The 12245-nt window shown below is 35.6% G+C and overlaps 1 protein-coding gene across 2 annotated transcripts in view; it reads left to right on the top strand.

The window, feature by feature from the left end:
* The window catches only part of SLC38A6 (solute carrier family 38 member 6), a 62858-nt gene extending 51057 nt beyond the window's left edge, over nt 1-11801 (top strand). For both annotated transcript variants that reach the window (XM_055303810.1, XM_055303809.1), the window contains 8 exons: nt 518-583; nt 809-862; nt 2477-2556; nt 3021-3121; nt 8755-8879; nt 10242-10386; nt 10496-10590; nt 10765-11801. In XM_055303810.1, the coding sequence (XP_055159785.1) occupies nt 518-583; nt 809-862; nt 2477-2556; nt 3021-3121; nt 8755-8879; nt 10242-10386; nt 10496-10590; nt 10765-10842 (744 nt within the window). In that variant the 3' untranslated portion in view covers nt 10843-11801. The remainder of the gene's footprint in view (nt 1-517; nt 584-808; nt 863-2476; nt 2557-3020; nt 3122-8754; nt 8880-10241; nt 10387-10495; nt 10591-10764) is intronic.
* The last annotated feature ends 444 nt before the right edge of the window (nt 11802-12245 follow it).

Raw genomic sequence — 12245 nt, 5'->3', positions numbered from 1 at the left:
TAAAAGTAATACAAGTCTGAAAAAAGCCAGCAGGACATTACTTGTACAGCATTACTTGTACTCCAGCTTTGCATAAGTTCTCTATTTCTGCCTGTGGCCATTTCCCAAACTGCTATTAATATTTCTCTATCTGCTACTGATGCCAGGTCCACAAATAGTGTAGTCTTACACTATTGTCACTAAAAACATCATGTTCCCATTTTGAGTTGTATTTTTTTTAATGCCTTGATACTTGTGGGGTTTTGAAAGTTGACATGAGAATACTCTCAATCTTAAATTGGGGAAAACCCTACTCAACAGAAATACAGCATTCCCTTCCCCCCATCAAAATAGGTAACCGTGTTAAAGGATGACCCTTTCTAACTTGAAAAAAATAATATGAGCAAAGAATCTTCTATTAGCTATTATTTGGTATGGTGCTAGTTTAATTGAAAGAATGATTACCTTTTGAAATCAATTTCTTGTCATGAATTTTATAAGAAATAATCTTGAGTGTGGATTCTCTCTATTCTTACAGATAATAATTAAAAAATGGTCCATTCCTTGTCCTCTGCCATTAATTTATGCAGAGCAGTACTTCCAGGTAATAGTTTATATTTTATTTCTTTATTTTAAGCTAAAAAAATCACACTAATAATATTTTTTTTCCTAATTATTGAGAAAGTAATGGCTATATTGCAGTTTGGAACTTTGTTGTGAAGTATTTTTATTTGAAAGCCTACTAATAATAAATACATCATTTTTGTTGATGTATTCTGACTTTTAATGACTGTTGGTTTCTCTTTTTCCCCTCAATCCTCTTAAACAGATTTCAAATGCTACAGATGATTGTAAACCAAAGCTCTTTCATTTCTCCAAAGAGGTGTGTAAGTTATTAACAGATACTTTTGGTTGATTTTTCACATTTCAAGTTTTAAGAGATTTGTGTAACAGGGTCTCTTAGGTCTTTGTACCTGTAACTAATTAATTTTCATGAAAGTGCTAAGTATAGGGTTGCCTACCAAAAGAATAATATTATTTAACACAGGGTGGCCCATTATAAAACAGCCACCTTTTTTTTTTTTTTCTTTTGGCATGCCTTTAAATGGAGTCTGTTTTAAATGGGCCACTGCCTAAAAGAACAGATTTACCGAATGTCTGGTCTGGCCAATAAGGTCCTCTGTGGATACAGACTTCCTGTTGCTCTCTGGACTTGTAAAGCTAAATAGCCAATTATATCAAAAACTCCTCCCCTGTGAGTAGAGCCTTGGTCTGTAGCTAAACAGCTCATCATTGGACTAGCAACTGAGTGCTGCTAATATATCTTCTGGCTGACATTACAAAGTTGAAATTTATGATGCTCGGAGCACAGACCAGAAGACCAAGTCTCCTTGCCATCTCTGAAAACCAGTATACTGGAAATGTCTGTAAGAGCCAGAGCATGGGCAGAAGAGACAGGAACTGTGATATGGATGGTACCTACTTTACTGTTCTAGAAGAGTCCGAAGTCTTCCCTGTTGCCACAAGTTTCTTCATCTATGCTTTTTGATTCTGTTGAAATCCAAGTCCCAGATACTAGAATCCCCTCCACTCTTGTACAACTCTATTATAGCATGTTAGTGTGCTAACTCCTTCATGTACCATTTTCCTTTTTATCCCCAGTTCCTCAATAAGAAATGTCTCTCTGGCTCCACAAGGGAGATTACCACATCCTTTACATGATAAAGGCTATCTGCCTTAAAGATATAGGTAGAGTAATTGACAAGCCAGGAAATTGAGCAATATATGAAAGAGAATTTGTGAATTAAACTGTCATTCCCTTAATCCAATGTCAGGAAGTGCTACAGCTTTCCTTCCTAGCTCCTTTCAGATATTTTAGAAGGCATTATATCCCAAGATAGGTCATCTGGGATTTTTGTTGAAGGGCCTAAAGTTGTTAGTTAGAAGAAATCTTTTTATAGTAGAAAAGAGAAAGTAAGTCGTCACCATCCATTCTATAAAGACAATATTTTCACTTAGATGGTAACTTCTGTTTGCTTTATAACTTCCTCTGGCTCTTCTGTATTCTAATTTTAAAAAACCACTTATATTTGTGTATTCAATGGATCTTTAAGAATTTGTCAGTCTAGAATATATCCTGTTCATTCCTATTGAAACAGACCCTAGTTAAAGATCTAAGATGTGATAAGTATTTTTAGTATTCCCTTAGATTTAGTTGGGGATACTCCCAACATGTTATTGAAGCCATCTGAGAAATATTCTGGCTAGCACAGGCAGTCCAACTATCAAGTAATACATTTGTTGGTGACCATACTTGTGTCTCTCTTTAAAACAAAACAAAACACCTTCATTTTATAAAGAGATGATTCATGAAAGATGAAAGTCTATTGACTTACCCAAATTGATTTTTTTTTGAAGACCTGAGTTTATTGTCAAATGAAGTAGTGGTTTCAATAGAATAGCACTTAATAATTTCATTTTTAAAATTCTTTTTCAGAGTGTTTATGCTATACCTACCATGGCTTTTTCATTTCTCTGCCATACCTCAATATTGCCAATATACTGTGAACTTCAAAGGTACCATAGAATCATGAAATATTTTAAGTGTATTAAGTTTTTCTTTTTGCTTCTTAGACTTTCAGATTGAGTGACATTCTCCTTTGTGAATCCTTCTTTCCTATCACTGGATTCTAAGTGTTAGTTTATTTATTTATTTTTTAAAGATTTTATTTTTATAAAACTACCCAGTGTGGGGCTTGAACTCACAATGCCAAGATCTCATATGCTTTACCCACTGAGCCAACCAGGTGTCCCTAAGTGTTAGTTTAAAACAAAACAACCAAGAGTTAGTTCTATCCAACTTGAAAATGTTTCCTGGAAGCATAATCTTTGTGCAGTAATTTCAAATCATAAATTCTAGTATATAGTTATTAATAAAGTAGGTCTTAATTAAGGAATCCTCTTGACTAGCTTGGGAGATATTTGTTTCTTTATATATAATTCAGATCACAGTTTCTACTTTTGCCAATTTTGTTTTTTAGCCCTTCAAAGAAAAGAATGCAAAATGCAACTCATACAGCAATTGCTTTAAGTTTTCTCATTTATTTTATATCTGCTCTCTTTGGATACCTCACTTTTTATGGTAAGTGTATTATTTAATTACCAATGACAAATCATTCTGTAGTTGATCTCATACCTAAATATGGACTTTGTTTCTGCCTTTCATTAATAAACTAATTTGTTTTGGCTTCTAGAATTCAGTGCAGTACTGTATAGTATCTTTATGGACCTTAAAAAGTTGATTTTCTTTCTTTTAAAAATGTATCAACTGGGCAGCCAGGGTGACTCAGTGGTTTAGCGCCGACTTCAGCCCAGGATGTGATCCCGGAGTCCTGGGATCCAGTCCCGCATCGGGCTCCCTGCATGGAGCCTGCTTCTCCCTCTGCTTTTGTCTCTGCCTCTCTCTGTGTGTCTCTCTCATGAATAAATAAATAAAATATTTTTTAAAAAAATAATAAAATAAAAATAGAAGTGTTTCGACTTCAAGATTAATAACTTCATATGAAAATTTTCTTAAACACCTAAGTAAAGCTTAGGGACATTGCTGTCTTTCCACAAGAAAAAATTTGCAATAATGATTTTATTTTTTAATTGAGAATTCCATATGTTAGACTCTAGTTGAGTTTGAGAGGTTGGGAGAATCAATCATCTTAATTGCAAAAGAACAAGTAAAGAAATGGATTTATACTGGACTGTAGTGGTACGCTTAGATATCAGAGATCTTTGACTTCAGACTTAAGTTGGCAGTGTACATTCTATGATGTACCATGACCTTTCCCCATAAATTTTGTGAAGGATTCTTTTAAATTCTTATAATAACAGTAAATTCTTGAATACACTTTTCAGCTTATGAGTGCTTTTATAGAACTCTCCAAGTAAATGGCTCTTATTACTCTGGTGATATTTAGCTGTTAGGACTCTGATTTCATGGTTGATAGCCTTGTGCACATGTTTCAGGTTTTAGACATCCATGATTACCTCTAATGGCACTTTGCTTCTCTCTCAGAGTTTTTCCAAGTCTGACAAGTTTTTGGACAATGTTTTCTTGCACACCTACCTTTACTAAACCAGCTACCTTTCCTAATCTCAGGGGAAAGAGTATGGATTTTGAAATCCAACAGATATGGCACAAATAACTACTCTGTTCTAACCAGCTATGTGGCCTTGAACAGGATACTCACTTTGTAATCTCTTTGTCTCCTAATCTCTAACAGGGATAATTGTGTAGAGTTATATTGAGGAGGAAATTAGTTACATGTTAAATCAGCCTTTTATAAGTATCTGGCACGTAGCAGTCTTTCACAAAGGAGAGCTACTGCTGGTGGTTACTATTATCATTATCATTATCATTGTAGTTATTTTATAATTTCAGTGATCGGTTTTTCAGCCCTTAATTTCTCACCATCTTTAATGAGATTTAAGTCAAATATGGTAATTTTAGAGTATTATGTTATGAGTATGATCTTAGAGTTTTTAGTATATAAGAAAATTATAATCTCTATACAGTCCTTTTCTTGTTATCTCTATGGTATTTTAATAGCAATAAAGACGAGTCATTAAATCTACTCTTGCATTTTATGCTGATGTACGATAAGGGTAGTGGAACTCTGTGTACACCATCAGAAAAAGCATTATTTCCAACATGAGTATGGTTCCCTACTGGATACACTACAAAGAAAATTAAGGCAGATGGTTAAGCTTTTTTGATCATCGCTAATGAAACAGGATTCTTGAACTACATAAGCTCTAATTTGCGTAGTTGGGTTTGTAAATTTTTGCAGATTTGAGCTCAGTAACACTTTTCTAGATCAGTCAGAGATAGCAGGTTTACTGTTGGGATTCAGCAAAAACTTAGTGGAACAGAATAGCCGTATATTTTTCTAAATTAAAATTGTCACCTAGCACAAATACTCAAATACCCTAGAGATCTTCAACATTGAGAAAAAGTCCAAAAAATAGACCTCCTCCTAATGGATAAATAGGTATCTGGAAGAAGCCTCAAATAGCCTGCCAGTCTCCAGGATAACTGAGGAATAGTTACATAAAATTTTTTTTTTAAGATTTTATATATTTATTCATGAGAGTCACAGAGAGAGAGAGAGGCAAAGACACAGGCAAAGGGAGAAGCAGGCTCCATGCAGGGAGCCTGATGTGGGACTTGATCCCAGGACTCCAGGATCACACCCTGGGCCAAAGACAGGCACTAAACCACTGAGCCACCCAGGGATTCCCCAAATAGTTACATAAATTAACAGGAGATGCTGCATTAAATTCTAAGAAAGCTTAGATTGAAAGGAAAGTGGAGGAAGGATGGATGCTAATACATTTATTGAGCTAACATTTACTCTGTAAGTGCCCAGTATTTTATATACATTGCTTAATTTCATCCTTACAACTCTACAAGGTATAGTTCACATAGGTTGAGGAGTTTGGCCAGCCAAATAACCTGTAGCTAGTGAATAACGAGTTAGAATTTGAATCCCAGTTCTGACTTTCTCTAAAGTTAATGTTTTTGTTACCGCGTTGCCTCCTCAGAAATTATGCTCTAGAACCCAGATTTCCTTCACCCCAAGTTTTTAATGAGCTTTTAAAAACCTGGCTCCCTTAAGCTCCAGGAATATCTATATATCTTTACCTACCTTTCTACCTACCTACTTCCCTGCCTGTATTCCTATCTGTTGTTATGTGAACACAGAGGCTGAACATTTTCATTATGTAAATGAAGTTTGCCCTGCACAGCAATGGACCTTGTTTTCAGGTAAAGCTGTTATGTTGTCTCTGACTTAATCCACTGCCAGTTCTTTAGAGTACCTACATTTTCTCTAATGGACAAGTATGCATCTAAGAAAAAAAATCTCATCATTGGTGGGTAATAGATAAAAGAATGACATTAAAGTAATTCCTTCTCCAAAGACAAAAGAAGATTCAGATATTGATTTTACTGTTTACATTAGCTTTTGAGGGGTTGTTAATTATAATTAAAGAACACCTTTTATGGTGTATTTCTATCGAGATAATGGTAGCTCTCAGTCTTATGGAAAGAAATTGCTGACTGAGCAATCAAAAGGGTTAGTCCTGGTTAAGGCCTTCAACTTGTTTTGTAAATGAGCAACTGAAGCCCAAAGAAGCAAAATGACCTGTCACACATTTAGTGGCATATCTCCTGAATACTAATCCAGTGATCTTTCTACTACTCTTGGTTATCCTTATAAACTTCATATGGTTTGACATGTGTATGACACAGGATAGCCTCCTGACTTAATAGCATATATAACTTGCAGAGAATACCATCGGATCCTTACTGAGATTTGTAGAGATTTGTCTGAATTCAGAGAAATGTGTTGTACTCTATCCCTTATGTATGTTAAGACTCAGCTAAGAACATAGAATTGACTGCCTCAGAAGTGTTTTCATCCTGGGAAAGTAGATATATAACAGATATTTTGAATTTGTAATAAATCTAGTTCTTCATGTTTCTGGAGCTGCTTGGGATCCTTTTATCCACCACTCCCAAGGCTTAGTTAATATCTAAATTTTGTCAGATTACAGAGACCTATAAGTATGTACCTAGATTAATAATATTGGCTCTTTACAGATGTTAAAGCATTATATGCTGAGGAAGAAAAAGTATTCCTTTGGGGAACCAGGCCAGTGCCCAAGTATTACATCATAACCAGACCATTTTTTTAAAATCTACAAAATTGTTAAGCAATAAGTGTTAATAGCTCATTTTCATGATTCAGAAAGTGGAAATAAAATAGTTTGCCATATTTTTTCAAAGGCTCACAAATATCTCAGATTTGGAAATAGAATCCAGCTTTCCTGGCTCTTCTTAATCTCTTACTTAGTCCATTAGTCTCATATCATGTAAAGTAGTTCTTTGGTATTTTAGAGAATTAGTTTCTCTCCTATTTCCGTTATCACTAGTCCAGTTCATTTCTCATTACCTCTCAGTGATTATGACAGTAACCCTCTAACTGTTCTGTTCTGCATATCTTTTTCTTCCTGCTTAGTTCAGATCATAATACACTAATCTTTATAAGTCATTGCATCTCTGTGGCCCACCTCATAGGGTTTACCTATGAAGAGCTCTGCTACTGGGTCTTTAATGCACTTTCTGGGCATATCACCTACCACTCTTCGCTCTGTGGCACATCCCGCCTCAGCCACTGAAGCACTATTGGTCTCCTCATTTTCTCAGATGCATATTCTCTTTGCTACTTTGGGGCTTCTTCTGCCCGGCTCTTCTTGCTCTGAGAGAAAATCTCTTTCCCCACACATACATTAACTTATTTAATGATCTCAGTAACTCCACAGATCAAAATAGTATTGTCCCCATTTTACAGATGTAAGAACTGAGAGACTCTGAAAAGTTAATATACTAATAAGTAGAGGACTTTGAACATTCGTCTGTGTAGTCCCAGATTTCAGGGCCTTCTACCTTCCTGCTACTCACTAGATCATAATGACTCTCCCCACGCCTCCCTGGATTTCCTCCTTGCTCATCCCAAAGTCATAATTCCCTTTCCCTATTGAGAATCACCCTAGCTCTTTGTTTAGAGCTACTCCTGCCACTTATGTGTGTATCTGCGTTTATTCACTTTCTATTATATGTATGTGTTCATCTTATTGCTCCTTTATGTTTTAAGATCCTTGAAAACAGATGTGTGTTTATTTCCTCCAAAGCATCTTTTCCAGAGCATTACTCTCAAATTTAAAAATCACCATTCTCTTTTAAATACAAACTAATCTGTCCCTGCAATCCAGGATATGGACTGTTCCTAAGAACACTGACTCTTCATACCTCTCATCTGACTGGGGGTGCAGAAAACGCTGTGAAACTGGAAGAACACCGTGGAGCAAAGCATGGTCAACATGTACACATTCTGTCATGGACCTACTGTACTGGCTTGTGGAATAAGCCATTTCCCTACAACTACATTTTCTTATGAAAGGGGAATCTACAGATGAAATGTTGAGGAAGCAGACAGCATGCACAGAAGTATGAGAATCTAGAAAACATTGCAGTATTGAGGAAAAAGCATTCGCTTTGGCACCAAAAAATGTGGGCATGTATCACAGCGACTCTTCCCCTTTGTGTTGTGTGACCTTGGCCAAGTCAGTTAATACTTTTTAGCTTCACTACCTGTATGAATTGTTATCAGAAGGAAACACATGATACACTTTCAGTCATACATGTGAAAGCTCTATTTTTTTTTTAAGATCTTATGTATTTATTCATGAGCAACTCAGAGAGAGAGGCAGTGACACAGGCAGAGAGAGAAGCAGGCTCCGTGCAGGGAGCCCGACGTGGGACTCGATCCTGTGACGTGGGATCACGCCCTGGACCGAAGGCAGGCACCCAACCGCTGAGCCACCCAGGCATCCAACATGTGAAAGCTCTTTACAAAACACAATCAAAACCTTCAGATTGTGGAAAAGTTCTGAAGAGATATTTATTTATATATATATTCATTGTCATAATTTTAAAAGTTCTGCCTGTGCTGATTTCTAGTGTAACTAAAAGAAAAGATTATAATTTTCAAAAAGATATTTAACTCTTGTCTCTGTTTCATAGGATAGGAAAAAGTAGAGAAGGATATGGTACTGGGAATACAAAATTTGTTAAGATCTATTTGTGCAAGAAAAATAATTCTGCTTTTATTGACATCTTAGTAGTTTATAATGTGACCCTTATTTTTTTTTAATTTACAGACAAAGTGGCGTCAGAATTACTACAAGGTTATAGCACATATTTGCCCCGTGATGTTGTCGTCTTGACTGTGAAGTTATGCATACTATTTGCTGTGCTTTTGACAGTCCCTCTAATCCACTTCCCTGTAAGTATTCTTAAAGGGCTTGTTGCTTAATGTAGCAGCTCCCTAATATGGCAACACTAATTCTTTGCAGACTAGAAAGTTTGAATCACATCTAGTCTTGTATATCTTATTCATTTGTCAAGTAATTGATCAAAGACCTCATACTTGCCTATGGCCCCATGAAAGCACAAAAATAACAGCGAACCACTAAGCTAATTTGTGCTTTTTGAGATTTAGTTTAGATTTACGCTCTCCCACAACATTGTTTCCAATTTAGAGACTATGGTTCTTCTAAAGTTTTGGGTTCCTCCCCCCCTTTAATTCTGTATTCTGTTTTCAAAAGAATGTGCATGAAGAAGCAAAAGTCAAGTCAGCAAAACTAAGCTCCTTCTGGTTTATTGTAGATTTGTTTTCATATAGACATTTTAATTTAATCTTAGTCAAAATATTTTATGTGCTCTAGAATTATAATTAAGGGGCAGAACAGATCTTCATTTTGTATTTAGTTACCATATGTAAGAATCTTAAGAATTTCTGACAAAATGGAAACAGAGACTTTAGGTATGAATGGTTCCGCATGAATGTCTTGAATCCCTAAACAGTGAGTTCCCTAAGAACTGGGCCTTCAAGATTTTGGCCCCTCCGTGTGTGGAGAGTACTGGCAGGAGGGAAGAGCGGGGACATAAATACGAACATTGAACATATGAGACTGCCTGCTGCCCGCCTTGGCAGTGTGAAGTGTCATGGACTAGTTTTTATATTTACATACTATGAAACAGATAATATAAAATGAAATAGTAAATGATGTTTCTTTCCCATAGCATGATTTCTTTTTTTTTTTTTTAATTTTATTTATTTATTCATGAGAGACACAGAGAGAGAGAGAGGCAGAGACAGGCAGAAGGAGAAGCAGGCTCCATGCAGGGAGCCCTACGTGGGACTCAATCCCAGGACTCCAGGATCAGGCCCAGAGCGGAAGGCAGCACTAAACTGCTGAGCCACCTGGGCTGCCCATGATTTCTTTTTCTACTTTGAACTTTTTGTTCTTCTATTTGTGAATTTAATGAAAATGATTCTCAGAGATTTCATCACAGTATTATTGTTGGTCATTTTGAAAATTATGCAACCTAAAGAAATTGAATACAAATGTTTCTTCGTGAATTAAACCAAAATAATTTTTATGAAGTTCACACAGAAAGGTATATTTCTTAGTTTATGTGTCATAAGCACTTTATAATAATGGTTTATGCTATATTCCTAAAATCTAAATGGTGTAGGGGCAAGAAGTCATGGTTACTGTATTGTACCTGTGTTTCCCGAAACAAGTATTTTGGCTTTGACACTTCTTCTTTGCTTAAATCTATTTCTTTTTCTGTTAAACAGGCAAGGAAAGCTTTAATGATGATGTTTTTCTCCAATTTTCCATTCTCATGGATTCGCCATTCTTTGATCACTCTAGCATTCAATATTATCATTGTTTTACTTGCACTATATGTTCCTGACATTAGGAATATATTTGGTGTAGTTGGTAAGTTTTCTGTTTCAAAAAATCCCGTGTAACGAAATGGATAAAATTGTCATCCAGCCTCACATCTGAATCTGGTAATATCCTCTTTTTTTCTTTCTCCCCCTCAAAGGTTCCAGTACATCAGCATGTTTGATTTTTGTGTTCCCAGGACTATTTTATCTTAAACTTAGCAGAGAGGATTTTCTCTCATGGAAAAAGCTTGGGGTAGGTTAATTTTGTTTATTTCTTTTAAGAATTCTATTTTAAGAAATAATTTGTCATTTTATAATTGAGTATTTTATCTACATTGAGAAAGTGTATTTTGAACTGTAATAGAGTTTATTGGAGAAGGTAGAGGTTTAAAATACTCTAATTATTCTTTATCTTTTTATTCCACAGGCTTTTGTTTTGCTCATCTTTGGAATTTTGGTTGGGAATTTTAGTTTAGCACTAATCATTTTTAGGATTAATAAATGAAGGAAATATTTTCTCGCTTCTTATGAAGAATAATTTACCTCTATATGCAAAAAAGGAATAATTATGGGAGGCACCTTGGATAAATCCCTTTTTATGTGGGTGAACATTTTTGTAAATATTAACAGAACAGCAGAACAAAATGGAATAAGTAGGGGAAAGTGGGTTTATAGCAGTTTTAATTAAAATAAATTTAAAATGCTCTTCAATATAATCAGTCTTTCTGGGTTTTTTAAAAAATAATAGACTATTTTTTTTTATTTTTTTTAAGTTTTTTTTTTTTAAATTTATTTATGATAGTCACACAGAGAGAGAAAGAGAGGCAGAGACACAGGCAGTGGGAGAAGCAGGCTCCATGCACCGGGAGCCCGACGTGGGACTCGATCCCGGGTCTCCAGGATCGCGCCCTGGGCCAAAGACAGGCGCCAAACCGCTGCGCCACCCAGGGATCCCAATAGACTTTATTTTTAAGGGTAGATTTAATGTTTATAGAAATATTGAGCAGAATGTACAGGGTTATTATATCTCCCCTCACTGCCAGCACACCCATAGTTTCCCATATTATTGACTTATTGCATTAGTGTGGTACATTTGTAATACTTGATAAGCCAGTATTGATACAATATTATTAACCAAAGTACAGCATTTACATAAGAGTTCACTGTTGATGCAAGCATTGACAACCACTGATCTTTTGACTGACTTCATAAAAACTATGAGCCTTTCCCTGTGAGCCTTTTCTAGAATGTCATATAGTTGGAATTGTATTATTTAACCTTTCAGGCTGGCTTCTTTCACTTAACAAAATGCAGTTAAGTTTCCTCCATGTATTTTCACATAGCTTATTTCTTTTTATCATTAAATAATACTCCATTGCTTGGATGTGCCAGTTTGTTTTTCCATTCACCTGTTGAAGGACCTCTTGATTGCTTTCAGAGTTACGAATAAAGCTGCTATCAACATTTGTGTGCAGGTTTTTGTGTGGATATAAGTTTCAGCTTATTTGGGTTGATACCAAAGGGCACAATTGCTGCATCATATGGTAAAAATATGTTTAGTCTTACAAGAAACTGCCAAACTGCTTTCCAAACTGGCTGTAATATATTACATTCCTGACAGCAGTGAATGAGAGTTCCTGTTGTTCCATATCCTCGCCAGCATTTGGTGTTGTCAGTGGTTTGGATTCTTGCCATTCTAATGGGTGTATAGTTGTATCTCATTGTTGTTTCAATTTGCATTTCCCTAATGACATAATGATGTTGAGCATCTTCATGTATGCTTATTTGCCATCTGTATATTTTCTTTGGTGAGGTTCAGATCTTTCGTCTTTTTTTTTAAGTGGATTGTTTTCTCATTGTTGAGTTTTAAACATTCTTTGTGTATTTTAGATACCAGTCCTTTATCAG

This window comes from Nyctereutes procyonoides, unplaced genomic scaffold (genome assembly GCF_905146905.1).
Source record: "Nyctereutes procyonoides isolate TBG_1078 unplaced genomic scaffold, NYPRO_anot_genome, whole genome shotgun sequence".
Classification (NCBI taxonomy): domain Eukaryota; kingdom Metazoa; phylum Chordata; class Mammalia; order Carnivora; family Canidae; genus Nyctereutes; species Nyctereutes procyonoides.
Note: the sequence above shows the minus strand (reverse complement) of the source record. Positions and strands in the feature narration are given on the sequence as shown.